Source organism: Patiria miniata, unplaced genomic scaffold (genome assembly GCF_015706575.1).
Source record: "Patiria miniata isolate m_02_andy unplaced genomic scaffold, ASM1570657v1 HiC_scaffold_2, whole genome shotgun sequence".
Classification (NCBI taxonomy): Eukaryota; Metazoa; Echinodermata; class Asteroidea; order Valvatida; family Asterinidae; genus Patiria; species Patiria miniata.
Window position 1 is genome coordinate 11,251,780 of NW_024037058.1, and position 22,222 is coordinate 11,274,001.

General features: G+C 40.0%; 2 protein-coding genes across 2 annotated transcripts in view; one reads left to right on the plus strand and one right to left on the minus strand.

Moving 5' to 3' along the window:
- Positions 1-9,443, plus strand: part of LOC119726495 (WASH complex subunit 4-like) — a 66,532-nt gene extending 57,089 nt beyond the window's left edge. Inside the window, exons 24-36 of the mRNA XM_038198206.1 lie at positions 132-206; positions 1,326-1,520; positions 2,682-2,835; positions 3,010-3,076; positions 3,867-3,953; positions 4,092-4,155; positions 4,330-4,413; positions 5,066-5,162; positions 5,850-5,944; positions 6,652-6,738; positions 7,528-7,633; positions 7,748-7,813; positions 9,042-9,443. Coding sequence (XP_038054134.1) covers positions 132-206; positions 1,326-1,520; positions 2,682-2,835; positions 3,010-3,076; positions 3,867-3,953; positions 4,092-4,155; positions 4,330-4,413; positions 5,066-5,162; positions 5,850-5,944; positions 6,652-6,738; positions 7,528-7,633; positions 7,748-7,813; positions 9,042-9,094 — 1,230 coding nt within the window. The 3' untranslated portion in view covers positions 9,095-9,443. The remainder of the gene's footprint in view (positions 1-131; positions 207-1,325; positions 1,521-2,681; positions 2,836-3,009; positions 3,077-3,866; positions 3,954-4,091; positions 4,156-4,329; positions 4,414-5,065; positions 5,163-5,849; positions 5,945-6,651; positions 6,739-7,527; positions 7,634-7,747; positions 7,814-9,041) is intronic.
- An 8,117-nt stretch (positions 9,444-17,560) lies between these two features.
- LOC119726353 lies at positions 17,561-20,524 on the minus strand. The gene has a single exon (XM_038198008.1). It carries the CDS (start codon positions 20,522-20,524, stop codon positions 17,561-17,563), a length of 2,964 nt encoding a protein of 987 aa, XP_038053936.1.
- Between the last annotated feature and the right edge of the window lie 1,698 nt (positions 20,525-22,222).

The following is a 22,222-nucleotide window of genomic DNA, read 5'->3' on the forward strand; positions in this document are numbered from 1 at the left end:
TGTGGAAGATTGAAGTTGGAGTTTACATGTATTTCTTTACCTCGGTCAATTGAAATGAAAAATAAAGTTACCTGCATTGTATTTTATTATTCATTTAAATGAACTTATCCTAAAATGTCTGTGTTCTGCAGGGCCTTGATGTATTGGAGATAATGCGCAACATTCACATCTTTGTGTCCAAGTATCTGTACAATGTCAACAATCAGGTAAGAACATAGTGAAAGGGCCCATGCCATGTAATTATTTAATGCAATCCTTGAAAATTTGACAGGTTCCTATATAGCACTTTTAACTAAGATCAAAGCGCTTTACATTATTATTACCCCTGATCATTGGGCCAATTAAACATTCCAAATACCATCTCAGCTCCCTGGGGAGTATACAGCTCGATGCTGCCTGTTAGGCGCAAGCAAGCTAATTCAATCACAATAACCATCTCTGCCCTCACAGGTACCCATTTACTCCTGGGTGGGGAGAAGCAATGAATGACAAAGTGCCTTGCCCAAGGGCACACGCACCATGACCCCGGGCTGGACTCGAACCCACAACCCGCAGCTTTACCCACAGACCATGAATCCAGTGCCCTTAACCACGAGGCCACACCTTTGTGTCCCATTGAACTTCACTTTCAATTTTCTTCTTGTCATTCTCAAGGGTATTTTGGTGCCATTTTTGTTTTTATGTTAATGCAAATTTCCATATTCATGAGCAAACCTGTGATGTCATTCTGGGCAGACACCTCAATGTTACAGCTATTTCTGCACAAAAAGTTGCTAGAATTGTTGGCATTTTGCCGTCGTATATTTTCTTCTCTTTGATGATTCGTTGTTGTGTCAGTACATTGCAGTAAAAGCCAAGGAGCAAACCTTTCTCACAAATCAAATGTTGGGTTCACGATTTGAACAGAAAACCCCTAAACTGAACAGTGTCTTCCTGAAATGACATCACAGCGACAGTGCCCTCATTTGTCTGGAAAAAAATGGAACATTTTAAATGTTTAAAGCAGTGAATTTTTCAACAATTTTTTACCTCTGAGAGACGACTGTATGTCCCCACAACTACGGAACAAGTATGTGTGAACTTACAGATCAAGCTTTGCCTGGAAACAAAAAATAGACCACCCCTTCAAATTTTGGCTTTGCCCCACTGTACTGCAACATGGCAATTTCACACTTTTAAGTTCATTTTGTGGTGACAGGACACATATGTGTTCGTGGCATATGGGACAGACATACTACCTTATTCTGTGTTCCACTCAAGCTTGTTTGATATCTTATAGAATCTAAAACTCCTCACGTGATATCCTTTTTCTCTCCCCTAATCAGATCTTCGTGGAGCGTTCCAGCAACAACAAGCACCTGAACACCATCAACATCCGGCACGTCTCCAACTCCATCCGCACCCACGGCACGGGCATCATGAACACCACCGTCAACTTCACCTACCAGTTCCTGCGCAAGAAGTTCTTCATCTTCTCTCAGTTCATGTACGACGAGCACATCAAGTCCAGACTGCTCAAGGTACTTAGTCTTTACTCCCTAACTGTCTTAAATTTACTGATGGAGTTTGTTAAGCGGCGCCTCTTGGAGGCAAATTAATAGAGGACAAGCTGACGGAACCCTCACAAAGACCAAGTTACATTTTTTCCAACAGTTTATGGATATTCCTTAGAACATTACATGGAATTACAATTTTCCTTTCGTCTTCTTCTTGGAGATTGCCCAGAACAAATTGCCTCGTGTGTCATGAGCCCAATGAGTCATCTCAATCCCGGAAACTTGTGGAGAAATTTCCCCACGTAGCCTTATTGGATCTCAGTCAGTGATAACGTGTAACATTGATTTTCTGCCTTGTGGCTAATTTGGGAAGATAGTCCCCCTCCCCCCACCACCACCACCACCAAAATAAGGAAGTATGGGGAATTAACTTTAAAGTTGCATTCCCTGTGTCATTTTCAAGTTTCACCAAAAAAATAGATTCCTTTTCTAAATTGCTGGGGTTTTTTCCAGCAATACAAAAACGTTCACATTTAAATTAGACATCGACCGAAAAACATCGGTCCATGTTTACAGGCATGCAATGTTTCCTCGGATCCGCTGATTTCTCATTTTTACTTTGAATAATACTGTACAAAGTCTTGTGTGGTTGGAGTTTTGTCGTTTTTTTTCCCCCTGAATTCCCAGTTGCATGCCTGTGTTTAATTAGTTGTTGAATTATTACTTTACACATTTTGAAATATTTGCTGCCAGACAGCGATAATTCCATTCATGCAGGGTAGACTGGTTCCTGCCCTACCGTCAGTATCGATAATGTGCAAACGGGGAGCCAGTCTGTAGTCTGCTCGCAAAGCAGATCTGTTTGTGCCCCAAACAAAAACCTTTTTTTCAGAGGGTTGCATACATGTATGTTTAAAAAAAAAGTGTGTTGTTGTATAAAACGTACAAGCTGAAAATTTCAGAGAACAAAAATTTCAATTTGTTTTAGAGCACAGGGAACACAACTTTAACATAGGTAAATTTTGTAAAGTTTTTGTTTTGGAAATTCAGCATAAAGCTAGCACCACCCTCTTGGACTACCAGCCTCATGGGAGTGAAATCCCATTTTGGAAGAACCCAACCCTTGCACGAACCGTTGTCAAACGAAGATTGATCAAGTTTTAACCAAAAATTAATTGTGTGTAGGACCTGCGTTACTTCAAAGAGAACAAGGTTGAGATTCACCAGATGTACCCGTTTGAGAGAGCCGATAAGTTCAACAAGGGGATCCGCAAGCTGGGACTGACGCCGGACGGTGACAGCTACCTGGACCAGTTCCGCAATCTCATCTGTCAGATCGGTGAGTAGAAACAAGTTTTCGAGCTTCTTATTATAAAGAAATGTTCTTCTTGCAACACCACACATTCCCAGCAATTCCCACTGTTACAGTGTACCTGGTAAATCCTTTACATCTGAGGACTTGGAAAAATGGGTAACCTGTCATAAAACAATGTCATATTTTCTTTCTGGATAGGAAATGCCATGGGATACATCAGAATGGTCCGGTCTGGAGGCCTGCGCTGCTGCAGCAATGCCATCAGGTAGAGAAACAAATATTTAACATATGTTTTGAATTTAAATGGATTTGGACCACAATTTTTACACCTACCACTTTTTTTTTGTTGGGACAGTATTACTCGGGTTTTGTAGTATATCACTCCAAAATGCAAACTGTATTGAGCCACTACCAAGGCCACATTTTCACGACTCTGTTAAACATGGAATTCTGTCATTTCTGGTCACAATTCTCTTGCTGCACTAGCACGGCACTTATCTTGCTGCGCTAGCATATTATCCATAGTTATGGGATGCTTGCTCTAGCACAAGCCAAATTTACGTGGGGAATATGTGAGTAACGCTAACCAATTTTGTTCCCATAGTTTGGGAGACCATTACTTATTTAGGCTTCAGCTCAGTGTACGGAGGCACAAATTGCAAACACATGTGATGTGATTAAGTTAAATGAGTCGTTTGTTGGGAACTTTCATTTAGAGATACAGGCCAAAATAGGGCCACTTCACCACATCACTTCATCACATCTCTAGGTGTTCCGACTTCCATAATTTTTGAACTAAAGATGGTACTAGCATGGAGTTCTCACAGCAGTAATGCTGAGATTGTGCTCTTTTCAAATCTGTAAAAAAAACGACTCATTTAGCTTGATCGCATCACATATTAGTAAAAGCTCAGATTTAATTTATTTCAAAAAGCAAGATTCTCTCCTGCTTGGAATTTTTGTTGATAAATCTTTAAAATTATAGAAATAGAATCATCCAGTGCACCAGATAAGCTCCGACTCCTTTTTTCCTGATCTGATCTTTTCGCTTCAAGGTTTGTGCCTGATCTTGACGACATTGTCCAATTTGAGGAACTTGTCTCCGAGGAGAACTTGTCCGAAGAAGCTAAGACGGCCGCCAAGTAAGTCACATCAAATTGTTTTTTTTTAAAAAGATCCAGAGGATAGTCATAAAAACTGTTGCATATGCCTGTATTTATTGGTTGTCCTCGTAATTTTCTACTTGAAGGTGATAGTAATGGTTGTTATTTTGTCAACAGAAATCTGGACAGCGTGATCGGCAATCTGACGAAGAATTTCGCCGAGGGAACAGAGTACTTCAAGGTAAAGCAAATGCTCCAATGGACTAATAATTATAAAAACTTGAAAAAAGATGATAGCATTCATTCATGTGAATCCTGAACAAACAAAGATTTTATGTATAGCAAAATCATTGTCAAGTTAAATGATGGGTGCTCATTGTTGATTTAATACGAAACAAATTCTGATGTCACTCAGATGCTTGTGGATGTCTTCGCTCCAGAGTTCCGAAGCTCCAAGAACATGCACTTGCGACACTTCTTCATGATCCTTCCTCCCCTGGTAAGTGTTGCATGCAGATTTGGAGGCCCGCAAGTATTTGTTTATTGTTTTGATTGACTGTTCATTTTAATCAATTTGCAGATTTGTTTCTTGCGTAAATTGGTACATATTGAAAAATGTGAATGATACTGACAACAGAAAACTCAATGACCAATAATTCATTCATTAATCAAGACATTGGCGTCGGAATCTTTTTCTTTTTTGCAGAACTACGTTTTTGAATTTGAAAATAAAAAGTAAAAAACTTCAGTTCAATCAAGACTGTTTGTAAAGGCTTACAGGGCAGCCATTTCGGATTTACACAAACTCTTTTTAAGCACAAAAAAGAAATTTCAACAAATTCTGTGGATGATTCTTGTTTCATTTACAGCATTATGTGTGTCTCCTGTGCCCATAGCTAGCTAGCTGTGGGCATGGGAGATAGGGCAGCTCGGCATTGCAGCATCAGCCTACAATGATCTGATACAGAAGTGATAATTTGATTTGTGACTGAGGCCGCGTACAAATCTCTTGTCAAGCGCTATTGTCTAGGTCTTTACTCATGACAATTACGTGGGAACAAGCTGACAGAATAGATGCAGCAGTAGCTCTGGAAGCCTGTTTCAGTCACGGCTTTAGTCTTATACCTATCATTTTTTAAAATTTTCTGTAGTCGTTGAACTTTGTTGAGCACTCCATCAACTGCAAGGACAAACTCAGCAAGAAGAACAAAATAGGGGCCGCCTTCACCGACGATGGATTTGCAATGGGTATGCCAGTCATTGTAGAATACCTCCCCACTATTTACTGGTTAAAAATTCCATTTAGAAATACCTGAGACAGTTTACCCGTTCCTATTGGTCGAGAGCCCATCTGGTGGGTGATCTGAAACTGCCGTTTAAACACTGATCAGCACTGTTTAAGACCTGGGCCCAGTTTCATGGCTATGCTAACCACAGCATTCTGCGCTTACAATCAGCATGTGCTAACAGTGCTAGCAGAAATATTCTGCACATTCACAGTAAGCACATAACCCGCGAAATACGCTTACCGTAAGCACAGAATGTTCTGCTGCCGTAATTGGGCCCAGATTTTAAGCAGTATGCAAGACCGTGCGCTCTACACCACATGCGCGTAGTATGCGTACCACGCACAGGCAACAACCAGGTGCCGTGCTTGAGAACCAAGCACTTTGTTGCACCTCTTAGGCCATTGGTTGACTATAAAAGGCCATTAGACTTTTAGACACAATATAAGAGCGCTTTTTCGGTTTGGGATAAATTTGGGTAAATACAAAAAGAGTTCCCACAAACCACAAAGCATTCATCTACTGAGTCCACCTTATATCAAAAAAGGGCTAATGCTGCCATCGGGAAATAGACATACACTAGTGCCCTCACTGCCAGTCAATATGTGTATATTACACCCTTTTTTTCTTTTTCTTGGTCCCCCTGCAGGTGTGGCTTACATCCTGAAGTTGCTAGACCAGTATAATGAGTTTGATTCCCTGCACTGGTTCCACTCAGTCAGTTTCAAGTACAAGAAGGAGAAGGTGAATGATTCTTTCAAGGTGTATTCTCCGTGCTCTTCAACAAAAAGTCTATTTTTTCCTGACAAATAGTCATTGTGAATGTTGTATTTAAATGAAAAAAAACCAAACTCCATTTTTTCACTAGTTCGGGCATCGGCAACCCTCTTTAAAAATTACTTTAATTTTGGGTTGTGTTTCGACACAAACAGACTAGCACAATGAGTAGACTGGTTCCCCATCCCTACATTTTCTATTCTGATTGGGGTTAGGAACCAGCCTGCCCTGCAAGAACTGAATTATTAATTTGGAATTAATAAAGTATTTATTCCATAAGTAAATGTGGTAAAATCTTATCTTTTTCAGTCAATGTCTCTCATTCAAAAGCCGGTAACATTTTTTTGCTACAAAAAAAAAGCAAAGTAAAAAACATTTGATTTTGTGGTTTTAAAACCTCACAGAAATGGCTGACCTGTATTTTAAACAAAGAGAAATTACAGAAGTCTTAAAATCGTTTTTCACTTGTCATTCTAAGATTTTTGTCAGCTAGCTGTTCTTCTCTGTTTGTGACATCATCCAGAGGCGGCAAAGAAACAATTCGAGGAAATAAAAGAACTCTGTAAATCACTTGTCCAATTTCATCATTAGGAGCTCTGAACGTGAAATTTGGTTTCAAATTCTTAATTTCTGTAAAGCTAACATTTTTTTCTCTTTTGGGTGACAATTATCAGGAGACTGTGAAGAAACAACAGGCTAACGATGAGAAACTCCAGCAGACAGTCAGCCTGACTATCAAGAGACTGGACACGTACCAGAGAGTGAGTACAAGTATTATGAAACCGAGGATTCTTCCAAAGCATATGAGGCATAGCAGCTCAAAAGCCTGAAGAAATCTGCAGACATGAAGACAATTAAGAAATTACAGTATTAGACGTTGAAGGAAAATGCCAGAAGACGGGGGAAACGGTGGAATCCGGTAATGACTGAAAACTAAATCCAAATGGTGGACCAATGCAGGAAATTGAACCGGGACTGTAGATGTTGAGCGCAAGGAAAAAACCACTGCGCCAACCTGTCGCCCAGTTGTACACTGGTATTGCATTGAGTAATTTTCAAGTGAACATACACTAATCTGCAGATTCTACTTGAGACAAATGCACCTAAGTTTGACACATAACAGCATCCTTCAATTTCTTTGTACGTTCCACTGTAGAGGGTGCACTTGTGCACAGACAAATTTACCAATATGTCAATGGGCGCTAGTCAGTGCCTTTGTTCAAGTGTCTTGCACCTGTTGAAGAAAGACATTGATGAATTGGGGAACCGTAAACAAAGGGCTGGATAGCTAAGTTGGTAGAGCAACAGAACGGCAACCCGGAGGTCGCGGGTTCAGCCTCGCTCAAGTCAATTTCTTTGTTCAACTTTAAAATATATTTATAATGTTCAGTCAGTTTTCCATTGTGGTTTATTTGGAACTAATGTACACTGAATAAAAATGAAAACAATTTTCAAGGCTGGAAGAGAGGGCTCTTGTTAAGCCCTCACCCTCACAAAAAAAGGATAAAAAAGGAGAAAACTATTGCTCTATGTTTCTCATCATGCTTTAGGAGTTTGACCTGCTGTACTACAGTCTTAGCAGTGCTCGCATCTTCTTCCGTGCCGACAAGACGGCCGCTGAAGAACAAGAAGAAACAAAGGAAAAGGAAAAGGAAGGTAAAACACTAAACAATATTCATTTTCCTTACTGATTGAGGACACTGTGGGGAAAAAAAACGGGTCTTAAGGTTAAATATTTGCCTAATCCAAAAGTATTTTCTTCCCTTACAGAAGCTGCAGCAGAGGAGGACAGTGAGAGCCAACAAGGAGCATTACCAGAGGCACCCAACAACCAAGGTTTGTTGAATATTAAATGGACTCACATTGAAGAAACTTGTCTTACAATACAGGCAATTCTCAATACAGAGGCTACCCTGGAAAGTCCATTTTGCAGGTTTACATACAGTCCACAAAAACATGGCCGACTTGCTGCGATTTGAACGAATGTCAGTAGGCAACATTTTTGATAGATCGGGGCATAGCATACTGCCAACTCACAAAAAACACCATCTTTGATAAAAAGAAAAGAAAAAAGATACTTCAATCATACGCTTACGAAACTACTGACCAGACAAACTAACAATTTTAACTGTCCCGTGCCTTGCAAATGTGTTGATCATCTCCCACAATGCACTGCGAAAAATAGACTCCGTAGCAACCTCTTGGTGGCGCACTATATTGGGAATCGCCCATATTGACTGTGTGTACATGTGGTGGTTTTAGAGGGGCTTGCCTATCCTCTTTGTACTGGCTGACTGACTGACTGACTGACTCCCCGACTCCCGAACAAAATGTCACTTTAGAGTTAGACATGCTAAAAGTCTATCACTTTCATGATGCATGTGTAGGCAAAAGTCAAGTCTTCTTTCATACAGGGAAAGGTGGATTTTTTCGTTCCCTCACGTTATCACTTCTGCAGCTTATTTTACCAACTTTTTTGACATTCTGAATCAACTGCATAGAAATGTGTGCACTCTGGGACCAGCTTTACAATGCTTGCCTGGTCTAGTTAGTCTTTTTTAGGACTTATATTGGCCTCGGTGGAGGTCAGTTTCTATGGAGCTATATAAAAAGGTGCTCAGCACCCAAATATTTGCTTCGAAAAATAAAAGAAGGAAAAAAGGTTACATGTACCACACAGAATGTCCTGCTATATATGTATATTTCTTTTTGGTTTGGCGTGGGTAACTTTGCTTTGTACTAGATTAAATGTATGTAAACCAAGCGGCAGCACAGTTATGGTTATGATGTTCGACTCATGTGTAACGGTACGTGGGTTTGAACCTTGTTTGTGTTCTTGGGCAAGACAGTGTACTACAATTACCTCTCTCCACTTCAGAGTGTAAATGGGTACCTGTGAGGGTAGACACCAGATTGCGGTGATCTGGAGCTGCTGCAGTAAAATGGTCTCACAGCCTGATAGACAGGGGTAACATTGTGAAGGGCTTTGAGACTTGGTGTAAAGCGCCATATTAGCACAACAATATTATTATTATTCTTTGTTGGTGATATTTGTTCTAAACAGCGGCCATCCAAGCCCCACCACAAGCTACTCTCCCTGCTATCATGCCCAGCTAAACACTGCCAAGGGGTGAAGGACAGTTCTGCCAAGGAGATGATGACATCAGGTTATGTCATGTACAAGTTGTGGAGTTAAGATAAAAGGGTATAAAGAGGGGGTATTTTTGACCAGGGGGGATTCGGGGGAGGTGGGGGTTTGGGGAAGAGAGCTTGACCACTCTTTATCAAACATTAACCTTGAGTCCGACTAGGGTAGATGCTATGCTGCAAACATAGTAAGTACATGATCATGTCATAAGTAATTGTGACCGGCACCACAAAAAAGGGTATTAAGTCGCGCTGAGCTTTATTGTGCAATGGCCCACTCAATATTGAGAGGGTGAACATTTCGTCAAAATGTGATTTTCATTTTTTATCGTGATTGACATCTTTAATACCTATAGTTTCAGGTTTCATTCACAGAAATGTTAATTTTGATTCTGTTGTTCTACAACAAAGCCAGCTATTTCAAAGCCTGTTTTCTCAGTTGTGCAATTTGAACTCCAAGGAAGTAATTAATATGCAAATGCATCATATCTCCAGAACGGGAGGGGCTATGGAGTTCTATTATATACCAAATGAAAGCTTACATTGTGGGCTTTCCAACCATGCACATAACTCAATTTCACTTGTTTGCGACATAATACCCTTTTTTGTGGAGCCGGTCACAATTATGGTTAAGATCTCACTCTCATTAACACCAGGCAGTGTCCGGTTTTCCTTATCTGGTCGAATACTCCCCCTTTTACCCTACCACGCCAAGCCCAGCACATACTTTCAGATGTGTCTGACTACTTCACTGCTACGTTATTTATGTATGATTAAAGTACATACTGGAGATGACAGATCGGGGTTTATAGTATGGCTGCATCGAAACGATTTGAAATAAAACAGATCGTAACAGTCCAAGTTGAAAAATTTGTCTGGCTGGTCTTGCAATTCTAGATAAAATGTTTCGATTGATGATTCTGATTGCAAGTTTCTGTATTTAATCGGATCATTTTAAGAGTATCCCAAAAAAGATGTGAAACTAATTCCTTTTTGGCACTGCTCATTTAACACTTTCCAAAATCTCAGAGCTACAGGGAATTTGATTTTGCAGATTGCTTTGATATTTTGGGAACTGACTACATGTTTTTGCCAGATAAACAATGTGGCCAGAAATTCTAAGGGGAGAAATGTGAATTCATGTGTAAGCATAATTTAGAATTGTTGTAACTGTAGGACACCACTTAATGTCACAATCAGTGTCGTAGCCAGGGAATGCAGAGTGGCAGATTGCAAAAGGATGAAGATATTAAAAGCGAAATCAGGACGCTGATAGAAGCAAAATCGGGATGCTGAAAACGGGTTTAACGGAACGAAAATTCTGTTTTGCATGGGGCAAACAAATCCCTGGCTACGCACCTGATCATAATACTATCCTCAAGTCTTTAGCAAGGTACGGTAATCATAAATCGTTAAAAAATGGTTAGCTGACATGTTTAAAAATCCTCATCGAATTTGTCAGTTAAATATAAGACTAATAAAACTAATTAATTTGGTTAAAAAAGGCTGACCTCATTATGACTAAACTGTTGCTTGAGCTAACGTTTGCTACCTCGGAATGTCAGCAATATATCAATGAAAAGAAAAATAGGAACTATTTTTGTTCGGAAAGTTGAAAATGTAAATTTTGATTCCAGAAAAATATTCTATCATTCACCAGAGCACAATAAAAAAACATTAATTGTATATGTTGGACACACCGCCAGAAATGGTTTGCCCGTTTGAAAAAGTTACTTAGGCTACTACTGGTATGATAATGGTATATAGGCATGTACAGTTGATCAAGTCGAATTTGCTTGAGGGCACTTTTGGTTAATCAGTGATAAAAAGTAATACTACCGGATGAGATATTTGTGAAGACTTACAAATATATTTGTTATGTCAATTATTGTGAAATCTTGCAGGGAACGGTTACGTGCAGAAGTAATACAATCAAATTGGGCTTTTTTCTCCAATGACTGGTTCTTGACGCCACTTTTCTCTGCAAATTATTATCTTTGCAAAAATTATATTAGGACTTAAACATTTTTACTGGACAACAAATTAAGGATCAGCTGTGGAGTGGGTAGTGCGCACTTTTACTGAAACTTTTTTGTTGCGTTGAGGTTTACATTAAAGTTCCATTCCCTGTGCTATTTTCAAGTTTCGTCCCGGAAAAAAGATGAATTCCTTTTCTAACTTGCTATTTTTCTAGCAATACAAAAGTTATTCACTTTTTGGGATTGAGAAAACGACCGAAAAAGAATCAACCAACGCTATAGTTTGAAATTTCAAATTACTTGCAGCCCACAGTAATTCTGTTCTTACAGGGGAGACTGGTTCCCAACCCATAAACAATGTCGATAATGTATTGACCGGGAGCCAGTCTGCTCACAAGGCAGATCTGTTTGTTCCCAAAATAAAAAAATAAAACAAATTCTGAGGATTGTAGATGCCCCCTCCAAAAAACCCAAGAGTGTTTGGTTGGACAAAAACATAGAAGTTGAAATTTATTTAAATTTAAAAGAGAAAAACCGGATTTGTTGAAGAGCACACGGAACACAACTTTAAGTGAAATCAATTGATATCATTTGAATAATTTCATTAGTGATATATCGGCTGCATTTCAAGTCAAACAAAGTTGGTTGTTTGTCATAGTTTTTGAAGTTTACTTGAAGACTAGGCCTGGGCGAGTAGTGGATTTTTCAACTCGAGTACTCGCAAAGAACTTACTCGCGAGTAGTCGAGTACTCACGAGTAGTTACCGAATTCCCATACTTGCAGGAAAATGACATACGTGTTAGTATGACTGGAAGTTACTACAAGTAAATAGCGTGCAACTCACACCACATTCTTAAGCACTGAGATATCCTTACTGTGCGACGTTTTGAGTCATTTACTTGAGTTTCTTTTGGGGGACAAAATCCTAGGGAGAGAGAGGTGGAGGGAGTGATTCCCTGTTTGCAGAGCACATATTAAAGGGCAAATACAACATTTGCAAACATTAAGAAATAAAACTACCAAATTATTTTGAAATACCTTGCTGGACTGTTAGTGAGTGACAGTGTAAAGCATCCTGTAAAATCATGGCACCTGGTATACTGTCATTTTCAAGAAAAGTGCTATTTTCGTATCAATTTCCAACGCTGGTCGGCTGACCAGCATTGGAAAAAACGGGCTTTGTTTCAAATACTGGCCCCAGTTGACCACATTTTAGTTAGTCTGGTTTTGTTTGCAATCGATTACACACCTGTGAACGGGTACAAGCCATCTAGACTGGTTCCGTGACCTAACGATTCTCCAACGTCAATAAATTGCTCCGTTTCATCTTAAATGGAGTCAGGAAACCAGACTACAGGAAAATGATTGCTTTTCTTGGTTTTTATAGCATCTGCGAACCCAAAACGTAAAAAATAGTCAGTGTAACAATATTTGCTATATATTACCAACCCCCCAAATCCATCCATTTCTGAAAATTACAGCATAAGCAAATGATGTATATTCCCTTTAAGCCGTGAACCCTAAACCCTAAATTGCTACTCGCGAGTTCCTGCTTCTACTCGCACCAGGATGAGTACTCGAGTAGATGAAAAACCATGAGTAGAACACTGAGTACCATAAACTACTCACGAGTACTCGAGTAATCGAGATACGCGCCAAGCTGTATTGAAGACCTATATCGATTTAATGTAAAATTATTTATGACAGTGTAACATGCATATAATTTGCAAGCTAACACAGAATGCATGATGCATGGAAAATGCATGTTTAATTATAATGATTCTGTTTGTAAAACATTGTCTTGAATTGATTTTTATATCCAAACAGTAAAGTAAGGGAATTTGAGTAAATGGAAAATTGAAACATGCACGTGTTTCATTGATATTTTCAAAATGAAATTTTGATTTTGGCTGAGTAAATATGATGTTAATTACTTACTAAAGAAAAAAACGTGTGCATTGTCTTATGTTATTTTCATCTTGCATTGCGTTTTTGATAAAGTGAAGTTTATAATATGCTTTGCCCAGAATTCTTATAAACCAAATTCAAAAGTGTTTCAGAGCAGATCTTTATTAAAAAGCTTTTAATCCTTTAATTCAAGCTTGCCAAATATATTTCCTAAAATTTAACAAATAAACCGCATTTTGTTACTTGTTATTAAAAAATAACACTGTTTGTTTTAACAAGGAATAAGCTTTCTAGAAGTATTGATGTCATCATGTGCTGTTAATAGTTTGTAAGATACAACTTTAAGTTTAATTTTCATACCAGCTGCGATCCTAAAAAAAACCCAATATCCTAATATAATAAAGCTTAGTTATTATAGCTTTGTCAAAATACAGCTAGATTTACTAATAGATCAATTAAATGTATCCCTGCAATTTGTTTTTAATTGGAAAAGTGCATATCAGCCATAACGTGTATGATTTTAAAGACAAATTTGGACAAAGTAAAAATGGGGAAACAGTTTGGAATGGTATTTCTCAAAAGTGACTGCTTATGATTTATTACAACTTAACTGATTTTTCGCATTCCATATCGTTACAAGTTACATTTCCACCAAAAGTGTAATCATTTTGTCAATATCAAAATGTGCTTTTTATATATAATTGAAGGAATGTTCACGATCTCAAGTCATTGTCAATACGGAAATTGGTATTCAGAATGAAGATATTTTAAATCCAGTTATGACAAGCTGTGTATTGGTTTGAGTTATTGTGTTTGTTGCTGTCGTTTTCAACTTGGATTTTGTAGAATAGTCTGATTAAGATGAAGATGATTTTTTTGCACCCCCCCCCACCGCCCCGCCCCCTTTCTTATACGCAATTCCTTCTCAATCTTATTCTTCCGTGGGCAAAGTAAAGAATAATGGAAACGATAACAAAGATTCAAAAAGTCAAAGAGGAACGAAGACCGAGTTCCCTTATCATTTTCTCTGAGAAAACAACACTTTACGGCAGACGTGAACTTGCGGCTCATTTAAAAGTCACTCGGATAAGTTCTCGGATAAATTAAAGGTAAACGCATCGTGCTCTTTTACAAATTGAATAGTTTATTCAATTAAAATGTTATGTTTTCATTTAATAGAAACAATTTTGCATTAATTTATTTAAATTATTATTTCGGGATGCTTTTGCGTCGCCAACGCGCCCTGCGGGAACTAGACCACTGGGGGTAGAATTGGAAAGTGATTATTCCGACGCACCTTAAAAAAGGCTGGCCCTCGCGCGTATTTTTTTTTCCTAGGAGGGTTAGGGGCAATGTCATGAATAATTCAGTTTTTCCTTTGAATCATTGCAAGACTTAGGTTCTCGTTCTATTTTCCCCTCAATTTAAAATTATCTCAGTGATAAATTTGGAGAAGAAAAATAGCTGATGAAAAATGAGCAGCGAAGACGTGGAATCGAACCAGGGATCTTTGTATCCATAGCTCATCTCGCTATCCACTAGGCTACTGTGTGGTAGCTCGACGACAACCGTTCTTTAAAATGCTTTAATGTATTGTAACTAGTTGAGTATCTAACAACAATGCTGTTGATGTCATTGTCCGTTCTCATGGATAAACATAAATTATTCATGACATTGCCCCTAACCCTCCTAGGAATAAAAATTACGCTAGCTGCAAGCAAATGATTTGTTTGTTTGGCTTGAGACAGAATTCTTGTCTCCAGTCAAGTCAAGGCCACTCCTTTTCCAGTCGTCACATTGGCAAGCGATCAAGGCATGAAGGATGAATGTTGCGAATAATATTGTTATTGGGAGGGGAAAAAAGACGCTTATGAAGTTTAAACAATGTTAAGTCTAAGAAATGTTTAAGCCTTTTTTTTACTTATTTTGAAACAGGAAAAAACAATCGGCGGTCAAAATGTGCATTCTAGCTTGTCAATTGACTTATAAAACCTGATAAGTAATTTACTTTCGTTACTTGATGTTTCTTATAAATAATCATGGTTCTGAATCAGAACTTCTGATAACAGGCTTTTGTTGCGAATATGTTGCAGACATCTATTTCACCATGTCATTTCAAACATGTCAATAAAGGGGGTAGGGCCCTAGAAGTGTTTAGCTTGTGCATTGATCATGCTTTCCACGACATTGAACCAGACAAAAATTGAAACCAATAGTGCGCCTGAAAGCGGTTTGGTACCCAATCCCTCGTGTACACTGCATGAAGGTACATGCAGACGACCCGCAGGTGCAGTGATTTTGAAAATCTATTGTGATCATGCGACGCTTCATGGGTATTCATGGTAGGTACAGAAGACATGCACAACAGCCATGGCAATGGATTTTTCTGGAGAATCACCTTCAAAATCATCCACAAATTTCATATTTTAGCCCTTAGTGTTTGAGGTTGTTTATTAGCTTGCAGGGTGGGGGTGTGAGCGAAGTTTCATTCTGATTCATGAATAATATGCTACGGTGGCCCCAAATTAACAAATAGATTTTACGCGCAGTCAAGTAGCAAAAATGTATACGTTTATTCTTCTATGCTTGATCAATATGTCATTAATGCACGTATAGTTGGACTCCCTTATCGCTGCGTCTCTATTGTAGCAGCTTGGGACATTTCTCTTTTTGTGTTGCCAAAATTGTGACTCAAATATGCAAGTGCGTGAGAAATATGTTGAAGTTTGCAATTTCTTTTTACAAATTAATACAGTTTAAAGGTACAATGCAACCTAATTAACAGAGTATATAATTGACACAAAATGATTGATCACACCAGAAACAATTGTGAGATACAAACATGATGTATTTTGTTTTGTGGATCCAGAGTACAATTCATACGTCTACTCCATCAGGTTATTACTTGCGTAAAGGAGTTAATTCTCAAGTTATTTTTATGAGTATTATTTACTGATAACAGATATCAATGAAAAACAGCTACATGTACTAACATAATCTGCTTGACGGTTATTTGAAACTGATGAATTTTCCTTCAACTGAAATACTTCATTAAAACATCGAATCCAGCATATAAGTCACTGCAAGACACAGACTGCAAATTTGACATCACTAAATATGACATGACACTAATTTGATTTATATCCAAATATGTCAGAAGTTTCTTTTTCCACATTTTGGTAGACTTCATTTTCACTTAGAACGGATACATAATCCTGAATACAGTTGTGCAAGGATCCCATCCCCCTCAACAGTTACTGCTTCACTTGCAGTGTTTTAAGTAATCTTCACAACAATCTTAGCACCAAAGTTTATACAAAATATAAACAGCGTGTAAAATAAACGGTTCTTTAAAAAAAAAAATGACAATCTTGTTTACATTATTGACAGAATTATTACCGATACTCTAGTTGGTAGTTGGAGTAATCCCAAAAACACTCAATACTCAAGGTTTAAAATTGTTTATACTAAGACTATAATTATCAGGCCAATAAGTCTATAAAAATACAATTCTATTTACAAAAATGTACATGTATTTGTCATCTGCGGTTGGATGAATCCACTACTAAAAGGATACTCAATATTTTAACATGGTGGATGAGATAAAGTAGAAAGATCGCGGGTAACGCCATGTGGAAAGTAATCTTTTCTTTGAGGACGGACAGAGCACACTGTCCGAAACGTCGAGTTCTAAATTCAACCAAGCGGTTCTTTTCAGAACCACACTTTTTCAAAGAAGAGATTACATGGTGTTACCCGCAATCTTTTCACTTCATTGTTTTAACGTTGTACATGAACACAAATTTCAACTTGTGAAGGAAATGGACCAAACCACCCATACAGCCTCAGGGTTTGATAAGAAATCAACGAGTACCATACATCCACTAGGTTTTCAAATCAGCGATATTTTCTTGCACACACGTAAAGATTCGAAGCCTATTATAATTTTGTTTGCCAATTTAAAATGTTTGCAGATGCACAATCGGCAAATCATTTACACTCTAAAAAGTCCTGGGTCAGATTGGCCATGAATCCAGGTCAGCTTTGACTTGACACTTTTCCGGGTCAAAATGACACTTCCCTGAGTCACCTTTGCGGTCATTTGACCAAGATGAATTGTCATTTTGACCCAGAAGTGTGTCAGGTCAAATCTGAGAGTGTCAGTTTGAATTTGATGGCCACTGTGTCGTACGTAGAAGGTGAACAGCTAATTGATGATCTGAATCGAGAATGTTTCAACTTGCAACACGCATCCTGGAATGACACATTTTATTTTGTAAATTCCGATTTCACAGTGTTAATTTTTGTTTTAGCAAAAAGGGTGATATTTTACAAAATCTGATTTATTGTTGCTGGGACAAATATTTTGTGTGGTTAATGTGGCTGAGAAGAAAACAAATCCCAGTTTCCACAAAACTTTCACCTAAATTTAAATTTCGTAATTATGTTTAGCATACCCTAAATATCTGATTTTTCCCATAGGTTTTTAACATTGTCATGTAAAAAAAAGTGTCTCTCTTTCATTGAGAATGTTCATATTTGATTTTGTTATAAAAATGGTAACTCCCAGCGGGAGAGGTCCATGTGAACCCTAAGCGATGGGAAGCGGGACTTCAACTTATCTAACAATTCAAGGTTGCCACCAATGTACAAGTCAGTCAGTCTGAGCATCTCACCTACAGCAGAGGCGATATGTTCAAAGTCTGATGGTTGGAAGTTACAATCTCTCAGGTCAAGCCTGTTTAAGTGTGTCATCTTCGCCAATTCCTTAGCACAAGCCGACTCACTCATTGCTTTGTTAGAAGCAAGGTTCAAGGCAGTCAGTTTGGGCATGTTACCTACAGCCGGGGCAATGTGTTCAATGTCTGTCGGTGTCAAATCGCAAAAGCTCAGGTCCAGCCTATTTAATCGCAACATTTTCGGCAATTCCTTGGCCCACTTCTCAGCCGATCTGCCCAGTGCTTGGTTGCCGGCAAGGCTCAAGTATTTCAGTGTGAGAATGTGGCTTACCACAGTGGAAATTGTACCAACATCTTTCCACGTTAGTGAGGAATTGCTCAGGTCCAGCGTATGTTTTTCCTTCACTCTTAACAAGTAACGGGACCACTCCTCAGTCGACACCCCAAGTGCCGGGTTGTCAGCGAGGATCAAGTCAGTCAGGCTTGGCATAGTACCTACAGCCAAGGCAATGTGTTCGAAGTCTGTCCATTGTAATGTACAATTGCTCAGGTTCAACGTCTGTATGTTCGTAAATCGCAACAAGTTCTCGGCCCACAAGTTAGCCGATCCGCCCAACGCTGTGTTGCCGGCAAGGCTCAAGTTAGTCAGTCTGGGTATGCGGTCTAACACAACAGAAATCGTATCGATATCTTTCCACGTTACTGAGTAATTGCTCAGGTCCAGCGTGTCTCTTTGCTTTACTTTGAACAAATAATGGGACAACTTCTCTGTCAATACGCCAAGTGCCGGGTTGTCAGTGAGGATCAAGTCAGTCAGGCTTGGCATGGCACCTACAGCCAAGGCAATGTGGTTGATGTCTCTCCATTGTAATGTACAATTACTCAGGTTCAACGTCTGTATGTTCATAAATCGCAACAAATTCTCGGCCCACAAGTTAGCCGATCTGCCCAACGCTGTGTTACCGGTAAGGTTCAAGTTAGTCAGTGTGGGAATACGGTCTAACACAACGGAAATCGTATCGATATCTTCCCACGTTAGTAAGGAATTGCTCAGGTCCAGCGTGTCTTTTTGCTTTACTCTTAACAAATAATGGGACCACTTCTCAGTCGACACCCCAAGCGCCGGGTTGTCAGTCAGGATCAAGTCAGTCAGGCTTGGCATAGTACCTACAGCCAAGGCGATGTGTTCAATGTCTGTCCATTGCAATGTACAATTACTCAGGTTCAACGTCTGTAGGTTCGTAAATCGCAACAAGTTCTTGGCCCACACGTTAGCCGATCCGCCCAGCGCTGTGTTGCCGGCAAGGCTCAAGTTAGTCAATGTGAGTATGCCACTTAAAACCGAGGCGATGTGTTCAAAGTCTGTCAATTGCAATGTACAATCGCTCAGGTTCAACGTCTGTATTTTCGTAAATCGCAAACAGTTCTTTGCCCACAAGTTAGCCGATTCGCCCAACGCTGTGTTACTGGTAAGGTTCAAGTTAGTCAGTGTGGGAATGCGGTCTAACACAACGCAAATCATATCGATATCTTCCCACGTTAATGAGTAATTGCTCAGGTCCAGCGTGTCTTTTTGCTTTACTCTTAGCAAATAATGGGACCACTTCTCAGTCGATACCCCAAGCGCTGGGTTGTCAGTGAGGATCAAGTTAGTCAGGCGTGGCATGGCACCTGAAGCCCAAGCAATTCGTTTGATATCTGTCCATTGTAATGTACAATTACTCAGGTTCAACGTCTGTAGGTTCCTAAATCGCAACAAGTTCATGGCCCACAAGTTAGCCGATCCGCCCAACGCTGTGTTGCCGGCAAGGCTCAAGTTAGTCAGTGTGGGTATGCCACTTATAACCGAGGCGATGTGTTCAATGTCTGTCCATTGCAATGTACAATTGCTCAGGTTCAACGTCTGTATGTTCGTAAATCGCAACAAGTTCTCAGCCCACAAGTTAGCCAATCCGCCCAACGCTGTGTTGCTGGCAAGGCTCAAGTTAGTCAGTGTGGGTATGCCACTTAAAGCCGAGGCGATGTGTTCAATGTCTGTCCCTTGCAATGTACAATTACTCAGGTTCAACGTCTGTAGGTTCGTAAATCGCAACAAGTTCTTTGCCGACAAGTCAGCCGATCTGCCCAACGCTGTGTTACCGGTAAGGTTTAAGTTAGTCAGTGTGGGAATGTGGTCTAACACAACGGAAATCGTATCAATATCCTCCCACGTTAGTGAGGAATTGCTCAGGTCCAGCGTGTGCTTTTGCTTTACTCTTAACAAGTAACGGGACCACTTCTCAGTGGACACCCCAAGCGCTGGGTTGTCAGTGAGGATCAAGTCAGTCAGGCTTGGCATGTTATCTAAAGCCGAGGCAATGTGTTTGATATCTGTCCATCGTAATGTACAATTACTCAGGTTCAACGTCTGTAGGTTCGGAAATCGCAACAAGTTCTCGGCCCACAAGTCAGCCGATCCGCCCAACGCTGTGTTGCCGGCAAGGCTCAATGTGAGTATGCCACTTAAAACCGAGGCGATGTGTTCAATGTCTGTCAATTGCAATGAACAATCGCTCAGGTTCAACGTCTGTATTTTCGTAAATCGCAAATAGTTCTTTGCCCACAAGATAGCCGATCCGCCCAACGCTGTGTTACTGGTAAGGTTCAAGTTAGTCAGTGTGGGAATGCGGTCTAACACAACGCAAATCATATCGATATCTTCCCACGTTACTGAGTAATTGCTCAGGTCCAGCGTGTCTTTTTGCTTTACTCTTAGCAAATAATGGGACCACTTCTCAGTCGATACCCCAAGCGCTGGGTTGTCAGTGAGGATCAAGTCAGTCAGGCTTGGCATGGCACCTAAAGCCCAAGCAATGTGTTCGATATCTGTCCATTGTATTGTACAATTACTCAAGTTCAACGTCTGTAGTTTCGTAAATCCCAACAAGTTCTTGGCCCACAAGTCAGCCGATCCGCCCAACGCTGTGTTGCCGGCAAGGCTCAAGTTAGTCAGTGTGGGTATGCCACTTATAGCCGAGGCGATGTGTTTAATGTCTGTCCATTGCAATGTACAATTACTCAGGTTCAACGTCTGTATGTTCGTAAATCGCCACAAATGATTGGTCCATGCTTTGGCCGATCCGCCCAACACTGTGTTACTGGTAAGGTTCAAGTTAGTCAGTGTGGGAATGTGGTCTAACACAACGGAAATCGTATCGATATCTTCCCACGTTAGTAAGGAATTGCTCAGGTCCAGCGTGTCTTTTTGCTTTACTCTTAACAAATAATGGGACCACTTCTCAGTCGATACCCCAAGCGCCGGGTTGTCAGTCAGGATCAAGTCAGTCAGGCTTGGCATAGTACCTACAGCCGAGGCGATGTGTTCAATGTCTGTCCATTGCAATGTACAATTACTCAGGTACAACGTCTGTATGTTCATAAATCGCAACAAATTCTCGGCCCACAAGTTAGCCGATCTGCCCAACGCTGTGTTACCGGTAAGGCTCAAGTTAGTCAGTGTGGGAATGAGGTCTAACACAACGGAAATCGTATCGATATCTTCCCATGTAAGTGAGGAATTGCTAAGGTCCAGCGTGTGCTTTTTCTTTACTCTTAACAAATAATGGGACCATTTCTCAGTCGACACCCCAAGTGCCGGGTTGTCAGCGAGGATCAAGTCAGTCAGGCTTGGCATGGTACCTACAGCCCAGGCAATGTGTTTGATATCTGTCCATTGTAATGTACAATTACTCAGGTTCAACGTCTGTATGTTCGTAAATCGCAACAAATTCTTGGTCCACAAGTCAGCCGACCCGCCCAATGTTGTGTTGCCGGCAAGGATTAAGGCAGTCAGTTTGGGCATGTCACTGAAAGACAAGGCAATGTGCTCAATGTCTGTAATCTGAAGTTCGCAGTAACTTATTTCCAGTTTGTTGAGGCTTGTCAAGTGTTTGATATGAGGGGCCCATTCTATAGCTCTACCCCCCAATGTACTGTCCCACTTTATGCACAAATCGGTCAAGAGTTTGTGGCATTTCAGTGACGTCAGGGTTTTCTCAAGATCGCCCGTCACTAAAGGACAACTGTAGAGCCTCATATTCCTGAGGTTTTCCATGTAACCCAGGGCAACAGCTGAATCACCGACCGAAGACACACGAGAAACCTCAATTGTTTCAACGAGTGCCAGTTGTGCCGTGCGGCTCTCAGCACTACTGAGGATTTCAAGAAGGTACATGAGACTGCGGAAATCATTATTGTTATCCACCTTGATAGTTGAAGGGATCTGTGAGTCTCTGGTAAGACACTGTGGGGGTTTTTTTGATTGGCTTTCAAAAAAGCAGTTTCGAATAATCGCTTGTACTACATCTGATTGGTACCTGGGCTCATCCTTATTGAACTTACGGTTAAGTAAGTTCACGATTTTGGTCATGCACCTCTCATTGTCACCACAACAAAAACGAAAGAGAAAATCATTTGAAACAACGTCCTGAAGTTTTGAACACATTTGCCTCAACTTGCTCTGAAATGTTCTTTTTTTCTTCCAACGCGTAAG